Source organism: Fulmarus glacialis, unplaced genomic scaffold (genome assembly GCF_000690835.1).
Source record: "Fulmarus glacialis isolate BGI_N327 unplaced genomic scaffold, ASM69083v1 scaffold8722, whole genome shotgun sequence".
NCBI classification, from domain to species: domain Eukaryota; kingdom Metazoa; phylum Chordata; class Aves; order Procellariiformes; family Procellariidae; genus Fulmarus; species Fulmarus glacialis.
Genome location: NW_009199762.1, coordinates 6,889 through 28,482, shown reverse-complemented (window position 1 = coordinate 28,482; position 21,594 = coordinate 6,889). Strand labels below are relative to the sequence as shown.

The following is a 21,594-nucleotide window of genomic DNA, read 5'->3' as shown; positions in this document are numbered from 1 at the left end:
TGGTGGGGGGGGGGGGGGCATGGGACATACAATAATAAGACAGACATAATTAACTCTCACAAGAGAAAGGTACATATGCATATAAAAGCATACTTACGCATTGCATATAAATTTCAGTGTGCCACATCCTTGCGTTCAGCAAGGCTGCTTTACTGTTCCTGTAGTACAAATCTATGTTGCCCTTTAAGGAATATCCTTGGCTGGATAACAAGGCTGGTATCTCTTACCAAAGCAAAATCCACTGTAAAGCTATTGCCTGGGAAAGGACCTGGAATCTTGACCTACGAAACTCAGTTTGCCCATTTGAAGAACAGGCTTAAAATATTTTATCGTTAAGGCAGTAAAATATTAATCTTTAGCTTTCTTTCACTTTTAGCTAACCAGTCACCTTCTAAGAATTGTACACATGCTTACCTGTCACCATTTCCTCTTATCCGAGATGAACAGAATTCAACGTCTTATGACTCTGCAATCAGTAAGTATTTTTTTGGCTGCAAATGGATACAATGCCTATAGTTTCAAGAAAACAATTTGGATGCTTCTGTATAAAACAGCCTTATCGCTCCACACAGTTTAATTAATAGAGTCTTGCTGTTTCATACTTCTCATAATTTTACAACATGAATATTTAAGCCACTGTTTAGCAAAGCACTTAAATGAATGCTTAGCTTTAAGCGTGATGGCAGAATGGAAGTCATTTCTAAAAAAAGAGACATTTCCTTTTTCAGTGCTTTTTTATCCAACATAAAAAGTATCTTCCGTGGGCTGAATGCATTAAACAAGTACTTTTTCTCATGTATTCCAATAAAACTGGTTTTTTGTTAAATAAATAACCACATGTGGAAATATATTGCATTTTTACTTTATGAGGAAGGAGGAGAGGGGCCTTGATACTGTCTTAAGTTTATTCAACTAACTCAGATATACTGCACTGACCACTGGATGTGTCAACTTCTCTCCATTGATATTATAGGGAGCTAAGGCACTGAAATTACTCTAAACAGTGTGTGCCATACATGAATAATGTAGCCTAAGATAGTAGCAATGGGCAGTTTTGTTTTGTAAACTAAGCTCTTTTAAAATATATATATGTTCTCTATAATAGTTCAAAATACTTACTATGTTAAACTGAGATATTAACAAGAAACTCTAGCGCAGTAAGAGAGATATGTATATATATGGAAGATACACAGTAATTGAAAAACTTATGTTTGAACAATGCCTGGAAAGCTGTTTTTACAACTCCACTTAAAAATATTGGTCACATTTCATCACATCAAGGACTTTATGCAAGCGTATTTGAAGTAAATCACTTCTGTTACCTATTTCATATGACTTTTTAAATAACCTGTTATGTGTCGATGCTGCACGTCTCTGAGCCCGCTGACTCAGTGACTTAAGCGGTCCCTTCTTGTCCTGAAGCTGTAATTATGCCTTTGCTAACTTTGAAGTGTCTTCAGAATCCAATTTTTATGCTGCAGACATGAAAAAAATAAGTTGGACTGATAATGGTTCTGTTAATCTTTAGAAATTATGAACTGTTTGTCCAGGCAGAATTCAGACCTCACCATTCAGAGATCTAATCTGTAACTTCACAGCACATCTAGAACAGTTTACCTTTCCATTTGAAAGCGACAGAGTCATCAGCTCCTAATAATCTAGACAGAGTTTGTATTCCACCATTCACTCATACATTCAGAAAGGATCCTCAAATTATATTGCATGATTACACAGAAGTGGACAAACAAAGAATAAGGAAAGGAGAAGGAATATCATCAAAAGTTTAATTAATTTTAGTTAATGTTTGCCAAAAGAACCACTGCTCAAATATAATTTTCCTATCTATATTTCATATTAGGAGATTAAAAATAGACAGAACTGTGCTATAGATGCTGTCCCAGGTAGAGTATATTCAGAGCCATTTCTGCTATATAAATAGATACAGTTGGATTGCTTTTGAGCTCATTAAAACTGAAGAGGGTTTTCTTTTATGCCTCCAGTTCACTTTCAGCATCCAAGCTGAGTTATTTACTAGAGCAGGTATGCTTGTTCAAGAATCTTTCACAACTTTTTATGAAGAAGGTTATGTCATCATCTCTTCCGTTAGTTCAAAACTTGTTTCTCCTTTAGTCTAGTTTGACAGTCCTGCCCAAGATATTTGGCAAACAAGTTTTTAAAACCTCGCTGCAGCTGCAGTTGCTAAATTAAGAAATACTAGAAGGTTATCCTCTTCTTCTTGATTCGCAGTGGAGGAAATACTTCTCTGTAAAAGCCAGTGGCAAAAGCCCCCAATTTGATTTCATGAAGAACAAGATTTCATCAACTATTTGTACATCCAGTTGGCTGCATATAATACCTTACATCAATTAAACATAGAACAAAAGGACAGTACCAAAAGAGTGAGGTTATTGTCCCTTTTTTTTGGTTCCGCTACTGTTTCTTGATACAATATTACCATTTTCATGGCTTTCTCAAGATACTCACTTTTGCGGATAAAAAAAAGAAATCTTCCACACAGGTTTATGACTGTGTTTCTAGTGAGTCCCTCAAGTCCTATTTTAATTAGGAGTGGATAAGAAGAAATATTCTGTCATCTGAAAAATACTTAGTTTGCTCTTTCATAGAAAAATAAACAGCTGAATAAAAAGCTTTAAACTTCATTAGAAAAATCAAACATGTATGTACAACATATTTTTCTAAAAATCTCTAACTTTCTGTTAACAGAACTGTTAGTTTCTGAGGGAGCAAAGGCACATGACTTCTTTTACAGACTGTTTGGCTTAAGAGACTTTGGGACCTTATCAGAGGAATTTGGATTTAACTGCAGCCCCTAGTGGAAACACAAGCATCGTTTGTTGGTGGAGTGCCATGTTACCATCCAGATAGAAGAGCTCAGGCAAAGATAGGTTTCCTGAGGAACATAAAATCTCTGATGATTTTTGAGTGCAGTGACTGGACCAATTTCTCTGTTGACATAACTCCTTTGGCTTTAGTATCAGTAGGAATTTGGCTCAGAGGTTTTCCAGGCCAGGATTCAAAAGAGGCTCAATCTATCCCCTCTTAGCTTATTTACATCTTTTTGTGTGTTGGTTTTACAGTGTTTGTGTGATAGTTCCCAAAAGACACAAACACTGAAGACCTTCAAGTTTAGTGTTTTAGTATGCTTTACAAAGCTTTAGACCAAAGGCTTGGTTCATCCTGCTGTGCAAACCTAGACTGTGAGCTCTTGCTGTCAAGAATTATAGCCTTAGATGGAAATGCAAAGACAGAAGAGCCTACAGTGATGCTTGTCTTGGGGATTTGAATGCATGTTTTAATGTCTCGGGTTTCTTTTCATCATTACTGTCAGATGCATGATCAGCTTCGAAGGGTTAGATAGCACTGCTTTGAAATTGCAGCTCTCTGTATCTTTTCATCGCAGTTACAATGGTTTTGTTCAGTCACTGGTTTTGTTAAATATCTTGGCGGAATGGGGAGGAGTTCACCTACCTGCAGTGTAAGGTGTGGTCCACACCTGTGCTAACCATCATTTATGGTTAATGCGCTTAAAGAAATCTGCAGGCCATGTCATTTATCTTAACCTGAAACAGGCATCTAAATGAACTCAGGGGAAGCCTGACTCTAGTGACTTTCTGTGATGGTACAGTGGTTTATAGTGACAGCTATTATAGCGTGCAGCTATTAAGTAGACTTAGACAGCACCTCATTGTGTTGCCAGCACATTCATTTATATGATGATTCACAAACATATGTGCAGCAAACTACAAGCTAGGAATAAAAAAAATGAAATTAGCCCATACAATAGAAGTGCCAGAGTAGTGACCTCTACATTCTAAAATAAACATACATTTGTATAATCATAATCAGATTGGTTATCCTGTCAAGCTATTTTGAAAACATAATAGTATAGTACTTAAATAATAATTCATTGCTAGCTAGATTAATGCATGGTATCATGTCATTAGATTACTTAACACTGACATTCAAGGACTATCACACTTTTATAAAACTCTTTTACCACAGGACAGTACTAGGCCTGTTTTTGGAAAACGTACAAAGTCCTTACTCGTACAAGTAGTCCCGTTGGCTATAGTGAGATTATTCCTAAGAAAAAGAAGTGCAAGATCTAGCACTTAGTCAAGTCATTAACTTTATTTTTGAGGGGTTTTTTTTCAACTTGATTCGGAAACAAACAATAGTTCCTTAACTGTTGTAAATTGCCCCAGCGCCTTCTGAAGCCAAATTGGAAGGCATTTAATGGGGCTGCGCTGACACATTAGTTGTTTAATACTCTGATTTGTAGTTGCTAGTATTTTTTTCCTGACCATTAGTATCTTATTTTGTCCATTACTGGGCACATTGCCAGCATTTGAAGTAGTGCCTAATTTAATGTAGAATACAGAATGTTTATAGGACTGAAGCGAAATTCTCGTTCAGCAACTATTACTTCTAAAATGGTGTGACCAAATTTATTGGCAGGTTTGTTACTAGGTTGAAAATAACCTAAAGTAATCTAGAAAGTATCAGCAATGAAATCTGAAAATAAAGCGAAATGTTAGCAATAGCCTATTTCTAGAGCAAAAAAAATGCTGTTATGTAATACAGTCACATAATTGCCCATGAAAGATTGTAATACAGTACATTTACTAAGGGATAACTCCCCAGGCACCAAGCAGTGGTAAAGCAAGGAGTATTTAAAAAAGCAATGTATTCGTACTGTGAATATTGTATTTATTTTACTGTTAAGGTTATTAAAAAAAAAGATTATTACTACTAAGGGATAGTAAAGGGTACTGAGTGAAACTGAGAAAAGTTTTGCAAGGTTTACTGTGTTGCCAGGTGTGTCTCCTGTGCTGCTGCTGAGATGCATGATCTCATTTACAGCTGTTTATCTGCAGAGAAGATGATACTCCTGATTTAGAGCAGTTCAGGCACTTCACCTTTCATTGTAGTTTATATTGTGGGTGACATTTTGATACCTCTTGTCAAAAGCGTTTTGATATCTCTTGAAAGTTTTGCAAGGTTTACTGTGTTGCCAGGTGTGTCTCCTGTGCTGCTGCTGAGATGCATGATCTCATTTACAGCTGTTTATCTGCAGAGAAGATGATACTCCTGATTTAGAGCAGTTCAGGCACTTCACCTTTCATTGTAGTTTATATTGTGGGTGACATTTTGATACCTCTTGTCAAAAGCATTTTGATATCTCTTACATTAAATAGAGAGGTAAAAAAGACATATTCTAAAATACAATCCACAGTCAAATCACAGGAAAGGTTCACTGTAGGATGTGAGCTTGTGGGTGAAAATTCAAGGCAACTTTTCCAAGTAATTTTGCCTATCCTAGGTAATGTTTATGCAGCACTGTACTCACACATGCTTCAGAAAGTTTTTCAGCTTTGTAGTGGTTAATAATTTGTGTTCTATATTAAATTCAATATTAAGTGGCTGGGGGTTTTTTTGATAGGGCCTAGAAAACATATGGGCTGATAGCTGAGATTTAACACACTTGAAGTCAGCAAGGCCAATAAAATGTGTGGTATGGTTGGTGTTAATGTCTCCAGTTGTCAATGGGTGTTGCATTGTGTCATTAGCTAACCTGTTCTTGAATAACCCATTACAGAGCTTCTGAGGCGTGTACGGCTACTACACAACAAGTGTGCATTGCAGGTGACACAGCTGTGTAACTTTGTAAAATATATTACTGCTTCTCTTTCATATCATGCACCAGTAACATCTTAAAATATGAATCTGTGGCTTCAGTTTATAATCAATGCTGGGACCTACTATACTAGAAAAGGGAGCTTTTGATAATTTTCAGCCATTTCTCCAAAATTCGGTCCCTTTCTCAAAACCAGATACTTCTTCCAGTTTTCAAATGATGCAGAAGTCTCCAGAGGAGTCTAAATTAGGATCTTCAGGGAGAAAAACAAGTAGCAATGGAAAATTACAGGTCACGCAATTTTGGAGGAATATACTGCAGCTATAATGTTCACATAGTATACAGGCTGAACAGTGCAGAGCTCAAAGACAAGCATACTGTGTGTACTCCTGTTTTCCTCTAAGTCCTATTTTATTTTTAGGCCTGCCTGTCACTGCCAAGCCCAATGTTGTACCCCAACGAAGGGCAGCTTACCAAGACAAGTTACAGAACCTTCTATTTAGCACTCTCGCAACACAGAGCAATGGTATCTGAGATTAACACTGCAGATAAGTTTACCTCGGACTCTGCGGTAGTGCTTGTACTTTATTTCTTGTACTGTAGGAAACACTTGGAATAATGCATGTACTTGAGGTAGCTAACTCAAACATATCTGTGAAGTACCTTGGAGAAGCAAGGGTATTCCTTGTCATGTGGACCAGAACACAGGCTATCTTATGAACTGCCTCGCTGAGACTTTAGATGGTGCAAACTTCTCTTAACACCTTGTAGAGGTACACTGAACCATTATTTCTTGAAACAGGCTGCCTGGATCACAGTGTCATCCCTTTTCATGGGGTATAAAGGAGCACAGTTCAAAGCAGCATCTTCTGTTGTATTTTTTCTGTCATGGTTCACCTCAATCTCGGAGCAGCAAAGTCTTTGACTTGAAGAGTAAGTTCATTCTTAGGCGGTTTTAATTTCAGCCAGCTCTTTTGTGTTCATCTATAGATGCCAGCTAAGCTAAATGACAGCAGTAGGGCTGCATTGTAATTTTGAACGATTAGCCCTGCAGGAACTGATCTTGCCCATCTAGGCAGAGAAGATGGGAAATGTGGTCTGAGCAAAAATGATCTGAGTATGAAATAAGTGAAGCCTTCTTTGCAGAAAATTGGTTGCTTTTTAACTCCCTTACTAAAGAAAAAGTCTAAATGCTCTTAGGATGTTTCCTCAAACCTGTGCCACAAATGACCCTAAGGACTTACTGTCTTGCGGATTAGAGGGGGTAGTCTTTCACTTGAAAAGTCGCTGATTTGGGAACATTGCAGACTTTTTACCTGTCAACTCTACTCTATTTTCTAATTGACATTTAATGATGGAGTTATCCTAAACAAGTATTAGGATCATCAGAATTTATCCATGATTCTCTAGAGTAAATAATTATTTCCAGAGAAATAGAATAGAAGCTTACTTCAGATGCTAGCTAGGTCAAATCAGTATTTCACATATAATGCATAAAATAGTTATGCTGTTGGAGCAGAGAAACAGCTTTTCTCTTGTGTAGTTACAGAGAGGTTTCAACAAATTTTCATCAGTTACATTTGTACTCCTTTTGTGTTGGGTTTCCAGGAATATTTGAACAAATCACGCTTTTCTGGTAGAGTTTCATTAAAAGCAGATTTCAAAGCTTCCTGTATGAAGAGTAGATAATGAAACTGTGTACTAATTTTGTAATGCTGGAGAAGCTTGTGTCCTCATCCATTCAGAAAATAGAAACACTGCTGTATGACTTGGGTGACTGACCATAATGATATCGAAGAAAGCTTTTTCAAGGTCCATTTTGGCCAATGTGTCCTATTATGTAGCATGACTTTGAAGTACCTTGGGCCATCCATGTAAAAGAGTTGGGTGGTTATAGACTGATTTAGCGGTATTAGGTTTTAAATGAGGAAGTAATGTCCCATGGACTTGGGGACTGCGATGAAGCTTAGCAAAGTAGCCCCGTGAGTAAAATAATATGAAATTGCTTCAGAGACCCAAGACTGAAGGACTTGAGAGATTTACCTTTCTAGGTCTCCATTCACTGCCCATTTGCATTAAGTGAATCATTTAACTATGTGTTTAACTTTAAACAGGTGCCTAAATCCCGTAAGAGGTAGAGTACTTAAAGCAGAACACACACTTAACTGCTTTGCTGAACCACAGCCTTATTTCCTACTTACTGTTTCCATGTTTTTTTGTTTATGTGGCAAGAAGTCTTGCATTGGTTATGAACCAAAACACAATTTTAACCCTTCTGCCAGCTACTTTCAGGCACATTCATCCTTCCTATGCCCAAATCTGCTGATCAGTGTGGTGGAAAATTACGTCTCTGAATGTTTGCCTGGATTAAAAAGGATGTTATTTAAAAGTGTGGCTAATGTGATGTGGTGAACGTGATCTAGCTAGTACATTTACAAGGTTGATAGAAGCAAGATGGTGTGTACTTTAACATGAGTTAAGCTGGTCAAATTAAAAACTACCGATTTTTGGAACACGTTAGTGGGAAGCACAAGTCTAGTGCACCTTCAGATTTCAGATGAGAGCAAACCCGAATTATTCCAGAATAGCTGGCTCTAACAAGCTGTATGAATTTGAAACTTTCAGGATATGAACCAGTATAATAGTTGCTTGGTTGTGTTTTGCCATAACAGTAAGTAGGTGCTGTCAAATGATAAGTGGCAGTTTCTTTTGTGACTCACTTTTCCTGACTTGCCAGCTGGCTTATATGCTTTCCCTCAGTTGGGTGGAAATGTTTTTCACTGACTGAATTGTCAGTGCTTCAAGATTTTCAGATCTGACGATGGAGATCTTTGCAACTCATAATTTTACTAATGGGTTGTGTTAATGTACCAATTTTTAAATTCATGGGAGAAATTTATGTCACTCTTGTAGCATTTATAAAATGATGACTTTGTTAAATGGATGTGCAATTAACCAGCTAAAAAATAATTGTTAGAAAGACTCTTTTGGCCAGAGAATGTCACAAAACTCTCGGCTCATTTATCACCAGCTGCATCCATTAATTCAGCACTGCTTGGCACTCTCTAACAAAGGCTTCTGAAACATCACATTTTAAATTTAATAAAATACAAAGAGCTTTAGAGCAGGAATAGGCTGGTTTAAAATACTTAACTGTTTTTCAGAAACCCAGGTTACATTTTTTTTAGTTTCTCCTCCCTCCTGCTTTAGATTTCCTTCTATTGAATACCACTATATGTAAGGAGAGTTATCCAGTTGTAAATTGTAGAGAACTTACAGATTGCTATTGGTGATATGGTCTGAGCACTAAGAATGCCAAGATGTTACAGCTCTCTGCTTCTCCCAGACAATTTTGGTAAAACAATTGTATCCTGCCAGTCCAATCATTTATCCTAAAAAATCATTGCTACAGCTTCGATGTACCATTTTCTAAAGAGCATAAATTTGGTCAAGTTGTTATCTTACAAGGCACTGCTAAATATTAAGCAGACGGATTTCATTCATGGTAACTTACAACCTATTTTCCACGACCATCAGATGAGGACTGGCATTCAAACCTAATTTGGTCCACATGATATATAATGTATATGCACAATGGAATGGATGTGTCATTTGTTAATAACGCAAGTGAAAAGAGAAGGGGAAAATAAAAATCTTTGTTACCCAAATATGTCAGTTGTTTAAGTTCTAAAAAGTGTTGTATTCTTTTTTTTTCCTTCTTTCCTTTCTCCAGTTTATCGAGGTTTCTGGACGGTTCTTATGCTCCTGGGAGTGCTCACTAGTGTGATGGCTAGTTTTTTCATCATCTGTGCAGCTCCTTTTGCCAGCCACATTCTGTATAAAGCAGGAGGAGGCTTTTTCATCATTGCTGGTGGGTATACTGTTTGCTCAGTCAATTAAAGAATAGAAAGGATGAGGTATTTCTTCCATTTTCCTTGACCAAAAATTATATTAATCATGGTTAAAAGAAAGAAAAAGCATATGCTTCTGTCCTTTGACTTGTGGAGTGCCTGCCTTGGAGACAATTCTTCCCACAGTTATTTAGTCATGAAGCTATTCTAAAAACTGCTTTTAGATTAAGATAAAAAAATCCAGGGCAAATCATGGAATTACACTGCAATTTCAATCTACTTTTTTAGCAAGAAAAAGAATGCATATTTAGGGATGCTGCCTTATAAGATTCTCAAGAGCTTTAGCTAAGGAGAGGGGTTTTTTAATCAGTGACACAAAAGATGATTACAGTGGGCTCTAAAGAAGTTGGAAGACACAGCACATTCACATGACCAATATCGGAGAAATGTTTTGGGTGTGATTGGATTACACAGAATAGTTGTCACATATGAGTAAGTGGGAGCTCTAAACCTCTGTGAATGAAAGATAACAAATAACTGAATTCCCTCCTTCCTCATAACCCACACGTACTATGGAGGACGCACCTTCCCAGAATTCAGCTGATACGGGCAGCTTTCTGGGACGCTGTTCCGTTAACCTTGAAAAGTCTGGGAAGATGCCACACTGGTGTGTAAGATACAGTTGTGTAGGATGTAAATGATAGTATGTGCTCAATCACTGTTCTCCTTTGTATAACGCCTGGCGAGAGGCAGTCCTGTGAGAGCAGTATTGTGTTACGGGGAAGAGCCACTCACATCAGGACTAAAACGCCTGGGCTCTCTTTCTGCTTCTGTTACTGACCTGCTGACCTTGCTTACCCACTTCACTTCGCAGCTCTGCATACACAGCTAGTGATCATTATTCCCTTTTAAAGGACCCTCAGTGAAGTGTGGGAAGTATTTTACAATAATTTTGCCAAAAAAACTCCTGCATACTTGCATTTGATACCATGAGAATTACTCCTCTACTCTTTTAAAAAACATACAAAAAATATTCGTAGTCTGATGGAAATCCTAAGATACTTCAATGCGTTTTGTCACTAATTTGCAGGGTAAGAGCCCATGTGAGTCCTGCTCTTTTCCTGCATTTGTAATCTGTAAAAAACCTCAGTTGTCACTAGAAAGTAGCAGAGGCTGTTGGAGGGGAAGCGGGCACTTGGAAGGCACCAAGTGATGGGCAGAGGTCCGAAGCGATGTGTGTGTTCTCCACTCTGGGTCAGTTCATCTGCCCTCATTTAAGCAGGGGAAAGTTAGATCTCCAAGTCTGTGCTAGTCTCCCTTGGCTTCCCTAGGAGGCCTGCAGGAGGCAATAACATTCACTGGCAGTCAAAACAGTAGGTGTGTAAGAAGTTCCCTCAGCTGGGGATTCATTTCATCCTGAAAGAGGGGTCTAATACAGGTCAGATGAATGTGTTGTAGAGGAACTCTATACCTCTCTTTCCTTTACTGAGGGAATCTAGAGAGACTATTTTTTTAGGTGTGTGAAGTTAAGTGAGCTTTATTATCCTTGTGTGTGACTTTGGGCCTGTCTCTTTGCCCCTCTCACCCTTTGTCCCTATAGAGCAGATGTTCTTCAAGGGAAATCCTGACTTTTTATTCTCTTCATATGTAGTATCTTCAACTTCAGGACTGTTCTCAATCAGGGCTTCAGAGAAGTGCTGTGTTATTTTTGCTACTACCGTTGTTGTTGAAAAGCAAAGACATTTAGCAAAAACCTGCTATGATCTGCCAAAAGGTAGTGGTGGCAGCAGATATAGGACCCTGGAGCCATTCAGCTTGCAAGTCATTTTGGCTTGGGTAGGGGGACACAGTTCCTGACCAAGCTCTTCTGCATCTACTCCCAGTCACACCAGTAGGGCAGGGCTGCTTGGGGAAGGTACTTACTGTAAATATCATTATCCTATTGAACACTTCAGATCACCCACAAAAACATTAAAAAAAAGTTTGTTGCTCTCAGCTCTTCTCGTAAGTCAGTATATTCCCATAGCCAAGGTGGGGGTTTAATTATGTCATGAATTAAAATCATGCTGGAGGGAGTGACCATACTGACATAAGAAGAGCTTATAAACACTTTACATTGTCAGTAGTTAAAGCTATGTCCTGTGGGATGTCTTGGACAACAACTCAGTTTCCTGTGGTGTTACTGATCAATGGCCCATCGTGTTAAATGGAGAATAGGAGGGATTCTCAGACCCAAAGGTATGACAGCATGAAATTGCTCTCTCTCTTTCTCTCCCAATAGGAATTCCTCACAATAGTTAATATCTTAAATCTGGGATAACCTGGGGGCAGAGCAAGATAAGGTAGAAGCTGATGCAGAAGAGGAGTGTTTTAGTCTGCCTCTAGAAGGCAGGGTGGTGTGCTCTACTGTGTTCCCTGCTGCCCTGACCCCTTCCTCTATCCATCTCCTTCAGGACTAGAGAGCCTGTTCGTTTACTGCCTCCTGAAGGAAAACAGGGTATGGAAGGGGAGAGTGATAAGAAGTGGTGCATATTTACCACTCATAGCAACGTGTGATCAGGATGCAGCCAGGGTGTGCATCTACGCACAGACCAAATGGGAAAATGAAAAGATGTAATGTGACTTAGATCATAGGTGAAGTTAGAGTTCTTGTAAGACAGAAACCAGCATATTGATTTGAAGAAAAAAAGGAATTATATACATTGTTTTGAAAGGGCCTGGATGCTGTATTACCACAACATTCAAGTAGCTGTTATACTGGAGAGAATAGTAAGCTTCTGAGAAAGAAGTTAGGCAAGATGGTTGTTCTGTGGAAGTTTGGAAGAAGATAGGAAGATCAGTCATTTTCCTACTTACATATATCTTTAAAAAAACAAATTAGATGAAGCAATACCTCTTATTGGACTGAAGTATCTGTATCCTTTTGCAACCTTAACTGACAAATTACGTAGCAGATAAAAGCTCTGCCTCAACTGAAGAGAACAGCTTGTGCCATCTTAGGGTTCAGAAAGCAGCTGAAGAAATTGTTGGGAATGGGATTCATGCTAACTATTTAGCCAACCAAAAGCTAAGTGTTTTGTATGAACCAACTGCTTAAACTTCTAGTGTCAATAGTAAAAAACACACTCTCAAAGGGACAATTCACCTTATCTGTGCTAAGGCAGACAGACTTGCCTTCTGGAAGGACCTATGGAAGGAGTCTAAACAGAGATCCTGAGTGACATAGAATAAGTTTCGGCACTTGTCCTAGTTTGACAAACTTTATTGTGAAAAATGTTTTTTTTTTTTAACTTATATCCACCTGAAATTGTCCTTGCTGCAGCTTGTGACCACTGTGTCTCATTCTTCCAGTGAGCATGTCTCTGAAGAGTCTAGCCCTATCTTCTCTGTAACTCCATTTATAAAGATGAAGACTCTTTTCTTCTCCAGACTAAAACTGCTCAGCTCGCTTAGCCTCTTCTTGTCCTCCCATCCCCCTGACCATCTTGGTGGTCATCACCTCAGTTTATCGGTATCTCTCTTTCACCAGGGAGCCTCAAACTGGACACAGTATTCCAGATATGATGTCACAAGTGCTGAGTAAAGGGAAATAATATTATTTTCAAACCTGCTGACTGTGTTCTTGCTGATGCAGATCTGCATGAAGTTAACTTTCATTTCTGCCAGACCTGCTTGAATTCTTGCACAATGAGAGGGACCATTCTTGTTCTTTAAGGAAGTGGCCTGTCAGGAACAAACAGTTCTTCTGGGCCCCTTTGCCCTTCAAGGCATCCTTTGTCCTTCAGGACAGCCTTTGCCCTTCAAGGCAGCCTCGCTTGTGATACTGCCTACCATTTTCCTGAACAGGCTGAAGTCTGTTCTCCTGAAGTTCTGTGTCTTTAGTCTCCTACTTACCTTCCATATTCCTCATAGGATACTAAACTATAAAGTATAATAAACTGTATTTCATGGCCGTTATAACCACAACTAACACCATCTATGATACTCCTGACCAGTTTTTCCTTATTTGTGAGTAGCAGGTCCAGCAAAGCACTTCCATTAGTTGGTCTGTTCCACACCTGTTTCAAAAAGTTATCCTTGATGCAGTCCAGCTACCTACCTCCTGAATTGCTTGCTCTCTGCAATGTTGCCCTTCTAGAAGATATTGGGATGGCTGAGTCCCTCGTGAGAACCAGAAATCGTAACTATTTTTCCAGTCCACTTTCTCTTCTTGATTGGGTGGCCTGTAACAGATGCCCACCATGATCATACCCTTTTTGTCCACCTTGTTGATCTTAACCCATAAGCTCCTGTTACTTAGAAAATCTCCATCCATTCAAGATATTTCTTTGTGCAGACTGCAGCCATCCTACTGCATCTTAACTGCCTGTTCTTAAAGAGTCTGAATCCATCCAGCAAAGCATTCCAATCAAGCAAGCTGTCTCACTATGTCTGCAGCTGCAGTGGCATCATCCATCATCCGGTGACTGCGTGAACTTGAATTCCTCCTGTGTTATTCCAACACTGAGTTCATTTATGTACATGCATTTGAGATGGGCTTTCAGTTGTGCTGCTTTCTCAGTGGAAGTGTACAAGCCTCCCTCATTGCTCTGTCCCATGTGTATGTCCTCCATTCCCTTCCCCTTGCTTATCTGGAGGCTTTGATGTCCATTGCTTGCATCTCTTCTCACAAGGTTACTGTGCTTGTTGCTCTTTCCCCACCTTGTCTGATGGATGTCACCTCTCCCCAGCAGATCTCGTATCTCAAAGAGGGTCCCATGGTCACAGAAGCCAAAGCCCTGCTTGCGACACTAGCTACAAAGCTAGGAGCTGATGTATAGTGTATGCCAACTTTTGTACAGTTTTTATCCTTTCAGCAGCAGGTTTGAGACCATCATCACCTGGGCCCCCATGCCCTTATCTCTCACCCTCAGAGCCCTGTAATTACCCACTCAAGGACTCAAGGTCTCTCTGCCAGCTCCACTGGTCTTTAGGAAAGGCTGTCCACTTCTCTTATTGAGTGGTGCAGCTGAACTACCACAAATGGAAAGGCACACACAATTATTAGTATTGGTGGCAGCTTATTGACTAGCAGCTTTCCCTATTAAGCTTTGTAACCACGTTAACTATCTGAGGCTGCAGGTGAAACTACAGATGCTACACCTGTGGAGAAAAAGTGCGTATCAGTTCAACAATACCACAGTCAGTGACTTGAGCGCTGTCTTTGCAGCCTCATGTCCATGTCTACAATATCAGAGGATGGACCAAGAGCAGCTACAGTAGTGCAAACTGTAAGAAGCCTTCTAGTTGCTTCAAAGGGCATAGGAAAATAAGGGAAAGCTGCTAGAAAATAATCACTTAGAGCAGCCTTCAATAAAGTCCATAATTACCTTGGTCCTGTTTCTGCCTGGGTGGTGGTGAAAACTGTCCTCTTGTACTGATGTCAAACAAGCAAGCCTCCAGGATGTGCACAGAGCATTACAGAATCACACCCTTGTGAAGAACCAAGATTTGAAGTACAAGTATGACTTCTGCTTCCTGCCAAAGGAGTGAAAAAAGCTGATATTTTAATTCTAGCTCCTAGATGAGGACAAAAATCTGTCTTCAGAGCTATGTGCCAACTCCCATAACTCTTAAGTGGGATCCTCTGCACATGCTTCAGAGTGGAATGTCAATCATACGTTTTAAATAAAGGTCACAAGGGGCCAAAGTAGGTGGTAGAATCTGTGATAAGGACAAGGACAGAAAAATGCGATTGGAAAAAAAAAAATATACACACACATACAAGTTTTCCACAAGTGAGATAAAGAGTTCTAAACTTCCACAAGTAAAAAGCTCCTATCATTCTTTCCAGCACCTGTTGTCTTTGTGTCTGCATAGTAAAAGATTCATGCCATAAACAGCCATTCACCATTGACAAGTGAAAGGCACTTCTACGTGGGAAGAATAAGTACTAAAGGCCAGCAAACTGCTTCTTGAATTCATAGACATTTCTAAAGGTTCTGTATTCTTTCTCCTCTGCAATATGCACAAGTATTTGTTTGAAAGACATTCAAAAGAATGAATGCAAAAGGCAGAAAAGAGTGACCTCAGAGAAGTCCACATCTTATCACACTGCACAGAGCTGTGTATCAAACATGTGTGTTCTTAAAAAAATGCAAAATGGAAAAAAAGAAAGAAAAAGGAGGGGGAGGGAAGCATTTATTTGTCTTAATCTCTCTCAGACATATTTCATGTTCTAGGAATAATTTCCCCCGTCATTCCTGATTCATGCAACTGCTGTTTTATTTTATATTCACTAAAAGGCAAGGGCAAATGGACACTCGCACACTATGCAAAAGGTCTAAATGCCAAAAATGTAGAAATACATCATAGCACACATTGTTCCTAAAAATATTTGCTTCATGAAATTGTGGAGGTTTTTTTCAGTCTCAGTAATTTTACCTGGGAGCTTGGCTATGAGAGTTCACAACATTCACAAGAGATAGTCAGTGAAAGACTGCAGGAACAGATTTCCCAAAATAAATATATATTATTCATTTTAGTATATTCTCTTCCATAATGAACAGGCATTCCTATTACACTTGTAATGAATGCTTTCTCAACTCTTACTGGCATGACTAATATTCTGAAGGAAAGAGACAAGTTAGTGAGGCAAACTTGTAGATACAGAAGTAGGATGGAATGGCAGTAGTGTAGTTATATAAATAGAGAAATTCTCCCCATTGTCTTCCACAAGCAGCATAAACTTTATCTAAGAAAATACTCTGCAGCAGTTAAAGAGTCTAATTCTGACCTGTCGTCAGTTTTGCATGGGCTCTGCCGATGATTCTGAGTTACTAGTATTCCAGTGGCTGTACTAGATTCTTCAAGTCTAGAATCAAGTCAAAATCTTGTGACTGGGGGTGATGTAAATTTTAAACTAATTTTAAACTTTTTGCAATATATGATTTTTCTTCAGAAATACTGTATTCCCTACATATAAATTGAGGCAGGGAGATTTTGCAGTGATGGGAGCTAGTTTAAAATACTTAAGCAGAACAAGATAGACAATTGCTTAGTAAGATTTTGTATTGCCTTCAGTCCAATGCCTTTCCTTTTGTTTAAGCACACTCCAGTTGAATGGTACTTCACCGACTGGTATAAATAACCAAAGCAGAATGTTGCAAAAATAGTGTAGATGTACGCACAAAGTAGAAGGATGGAGAGGCAGAAGGCATTTATTTATTAGCAACTCTGTTATGGTATGTGTTATGTGTTAAGCAAATCTGCCTTGGCTTTGAGGAGCAAAACTCCTTTGAAAGCCAGAGTCGAGAGCAAAGCTTGGATACTTGGAACCTCTGGATATCAGTTTAGTTGTTTCTGTTCTTTCTACAAAATGGAGATAAACCCAGCTTTTGATCTATATTTTTGTAAACACTGTATAAAGTGCTGGCTGTTATTTGACATGACTATTACAGTTCATAATGCATAGACCAAATTGATATCCTGTGGCCTCTAAAAAATACTTCACACATTATGTGTATTTGAATTTTACATGCACTTAGTCCGCTGAACAAATTGTTTGTACTCTGTTCTTGATACTGCTTTTTCTTCAAACCTTTCTTGAACCATTAACATCCCTCTATTTTGTTAAAATAAGACAATGCAAACAGACATGAAATCCTATCATCTGAAAAGAAACAGTATTCTTTTGGAATCTAACAACCAGATAAATATTTAAGCGCTAGTAATGATTCATTAGACTCATAACTTGCCTTTGAATCAGGTATTTTGATGCAATCAGTGTGGATGCCAGGAGGAAAAACCCTTTAAGTCAAAGAGACTTGCACATGTGCTTAAATTTAAGCACAACCTGAAATGCTTAATGCATAGGAAGGAACTAATGCCTCTGGCCCTAAACATCAAACATTTTAAGTAGATGCATTAGTGATAATAGAAGTACAAGATCTACTTCCCTGCTCTCACCGCTGCTTCTAATGTACTCTAACATCTTAGGAAACAAGACCAAATGGACAAAACAGAGGCCTGTTAAGAAATGCTTCTGTTTTCCTTTTTCTCTGTTACCATTTGTAACATACAGGAGCCTCTGTAAACTCCTATGAAAGTATTTAACTCCCATGAAATCATAACTCTGAAAATTAGACAAAAGGAACACTAACGAATGAAATGCTGTTGGAGGCAACAAGACATGGTCAATTTTTACTTAGCCTGATTCTACTGTTCAAGATGTTTCTTGAACACACTAAGCAATATACCTACTAATTAGCCGCCATTAGCAGATAGTGAGAACCCTTAAATACTCCTCTAGTGCCTTAATTAACTAAGAGGTTTTACATATTCTCCCTTTCTTTTTCTTTCTTTTAAAGAAGGACATTTATCTCTGCTTGACATACATTTCTTCAGCAAATTTCCATACCCAACAATTTGCCACACACAGGTATTAGCAGCTTGCTGTGAAATCACAGGATGGATTTCAGCTTCCTTGAAGTTGTATTACCACTGGCAGCACTGGCTTCTATTTTGCACCTACATGGAGTTGGCTCTAGTTTAAGAGCACCTAGAAGGTGTTGCTTCAGACTGCCCGAAGAGCAAGGGGTGCCCATTTCAAGATTAAAGTGCCTCCGAATGAGTTTTGTTTTAATGGCAGATGCTTCTGACTAACTGGGCTGTGTAGCTTTGTGTCGGCTCAGGGTGCCGGAGGTCAAAAGCATTTCAGATGTGCAAGGCCTGGTTACACTTACCTGCTGCTACAGTACTTTCTCTAATTATTATTGTTTTGGACTAAGTTTGCCCTGATGTAGAGAATAAATAGAAGACTCTAGACATTTGAAAATGCACAGGCACAGCCATCTGAAGAAGTAAATTCCAATTTTCGTATGGATTGTGCCATATTATCAATGTATCTTTCCAAATATTTGGGCTATAATTTTTTTTTGGTTGAATTTTTGAAACCTTGAAGAAACTCCATGTCTCTTATAACTCCATTTATGAATTTGCCCCTGAATCTTTTTACTTTTTACATCAAAAGTTACTGCCTCTGTTTGGTTCTGGTTTTCCTGTGTTGCTACATTATCTGTTATGATTAGATGTCCTGTTACAGGAATCTTCTGCTCAATTTGACTTATATTTGGAGAGTCTTCAGTTTAATTTCTCATTCTTTACATCTGGCCCTAAGGAGATCCTTCTCTCTGATTGTTTCACCAGTTGTATGTTTAATACAATTACAGCACTAAATTCCATCAAAATTGAGTTTTACTTAGGTAAAATACTTTCAAAATTGAATTTATGCCTTTTAGAGTTGAGTGTTGTTTTTTTAAAAAACTTTGTTAGTAATTTGAGCCCTAGCAAAAAATGTAATTCTGGAAGTATATTTCATAGACAGGAAATGTGTCTGCCTCCTTCTTTATTTAGTTTTTCTCCTTTCTTTCAGCCTCATAAAAATTGCAGATCCTTTGGGATTTTTGGTCATGTTTTGATTATGCCTCAGGTTAACTACTTCAGCTCATTTTTTGGTGGGCTTCAAAAGGTAGTGTTCACAAACATTGAGTTTTGAGCTCTCACCTGTCAGATGTTCAGGATGTCCAGAATGTAAAGGTATTACATTTTGACAATAAAGCACCAACAAGAATGTCACCAGATCACTAATTTAAACTGCTGCAGCTAACCTGTCTGATTTTGCCTAAAGCAAATGAGGGAGTGATGACAGGAGTTGTAAGTGGGTAGGAAAGGCAGGGAAAGGAGGTGGTGAGGCAGCACCTCAGGGTGGGGATGGGGAAAGGTAACCATGAAAGGTTACCAGGACTGGTGGGTCTGGAAGCAAATGCCTGTCCATCGGTGCTTACCAAGTGCATTTGTGGGTTTTGCCACAAGTGTTACATTTGTTCAAGGTTGCATTGCAAGTATTTAGGAGGATGGGGAAAAGACCACAAATACCTTTGACTTACACTCTGCTGCTCTACAGCCTGTAGAGCAGTAAGTGTTCCCAGGAGTATGCACTGGCTTGTGGTTTTAACATCTAAACATCCTGGGATAAAAACATTATGGGGTGGTGTCCCCCAAATATTTTAATGTTGGAATAAATAGTCCTGCTGCTGTAACTGTGCTGTGACAGCTGGAGCCCAAGGAGCGAGTGGGTACAGGCTGGAGCATGGAAAAAATTCAGACTTGTGCCCTCAGTTTTCCAGCAGATCTGCTAGAGCATCTGTGCTGCAGGCTTGCATTTCTCAAGTGTCCACATTCCTCTAAAGTGAAATGAAATATTAGGCATGCAACTGATACTCTGGAAAACACTTTCTTCTTATATCTCCTTCTGGTGCAGAGTAACAAAGAGATTAACAAAGTTTGTAAGGACATGTGCTCCTATTACTATCATGTGTATACAATCCAAAGGCCTTTCAGAGGAGTGGTTGGGAAAAGGCTGTGAATTATGTGGTGGATTAATTCCAGGAAACCATTGTATCCAATCTGAGGTTAATACTAATAGCCTGCTTCATAGCTATTATTTAATTATTGTTGAGTTTTGTTCCTATACCAGGAACTTCTTTTCTGAAGTGGAGGATTTTGAATGAAATACATCTGAATTTGTCTGCAAAATGTTTGAGTAGAATACTCAGAAGGTAGTATGTCCCAAACAAAGCCTTTTCATAGGAAAAAAGAAGCAAAATATAGAGAGGTGAAGATGATAGAAAGATTTCCCACTCCTTTCCCCTTTTCATATCTCATCCAAAACACTCTGACAGAAACAATGTCAGAGTTTGGGAAGCAAAAGTAGGTATTTTTTTCCAGGTCGTCCTGTCCCATCCCCCCTCCTTCCCCTTCCCTCGGCTCCTGAATTCAAAAAGGTAAATACCTGCCTGAATTTTGTCCCTAAACACACCTCTGTTTTGGTCTGCCCACCAAAACCAGATACATCCTTTGTCATGGGAGTACGCCTTTCAGTGCAAATCAGAAGCAAGATGGAGATAGTGCTTGTTAGAGGAAGCCAAAGGCAAAAAATATCCAGCGGTGGCTGACTGTGCCTTGCAGACGAGGTCTCAAGCATTGATGGGTTTCTAGGTATTACAGTAAACGCACCTAGTGTTTGTCTCACACTGTTGTTAAAACCTGGTGTTTCTTTTCCAGGTGTCTTGTTTTCGCTGGTAGTCGTGATGTATGTCATCTGGGTTCAGGCGGTGGCTGATCTGGAAAACTACACAAACATGAAAAAAATGGATTGCCCAGACTTTGCTGTTTATGTACGCTATGGCTGGTCTTTTATGCTGGCTCCTATAGGAGTATTTTTTGTTTTGTTCTTGTTGGTAGGGCGTGCTATTTATTTACACTCAGACTAGTCATACACTGCTGAAGGGAATACAGGAATCCTAGTGAAACTTCATGACTGTTGTAAACTGGAACACGATTTTATACATTATTACTATTATGGCAATCCTAAATATGCAGGCAGACTTCTGGAAGTTCTTCTGTTACTTGTTTAAGGGTAAAGGACACAAAACTCAATACAGGAAGAAACCACCTTTAGTCTCAACTAGTTGGTTTTAATTCTTTAGAAAGTACCCACGTGGTTCTCCATATGGTACTATTAGCAGCATTTTTTCAGTTTTGCAAACAGAGGAAGGCAAAAGTTTTCTGCAACCAAAAGCCCAACATGAAGTGAGCCAAATGAACATTTTGTACATTTGTCTTTTAACATTTACTTTGTGCTTCTGCTTGTGGAGAATGGTACAAGGTGGAGGAGAAAACACACATTCAAACACAGCAATTCAATCTACCTCCTCTCCTGTTTTCCCCTACTTGCCTTAGCTTTAATACAAGCAAACATGTCTGCACTTTATAAAAATAGGGTGCAGTTTTTCATGCAGCATCGATGGGAAGAGGCCGAGAGAGAAGACAGTTGCCGTGAACAGCGACCTGGTGCTACTCCATACATGTAAAAGCTTAACTGCTTCCTTTACACGTTTCTCTTTTCTGTATGCATTTGAAAGCTGTATACTTCTGTATTCTGAAATCCATGTTTGTTGCATGATTCTATAAGCCCATATGCCATAGTTAAATCACTAGCTGAAGTTATGCCAAAATTGTACTCTGAATTATAGCGTTAATATT

General features: G+C 38.9%; 1 protein-coding gene across 2 annotated transcripts in view; it reads left to right on the top strand.

Annotated features, from left to right (window-relative positions):
- Window positions 1–21,202, top strand: part of TMEM182 (transmembrane protein 182) — a 23,081-nt gene extending 1,879 nt beyond the window's left edge. For both annotated transcript variants that reach the window (XM_009573360.1, XM_009573361.1), the window contains exons 3-5: window positions 377–475; window positions 9,393–9,530; window positions 20,614–21,202. In XM_009573360.1, the coding sequence (XP_009571655.1) occupies window positions 377–475; window positions 9,393–9,530; window positions 20,614–20,822 (446 nt within the window). In that variant the 3' untranslated portion in view covers window positions 20,823–21,202. The remainder of the gene's footprint in view (window positions 1–376; window positions 476–9,392; window positions 9,531–20,613) is intronic.
- The last annotated feature ends 392 nt before the right edge of the window (window positions 21,203–21,594 follow it).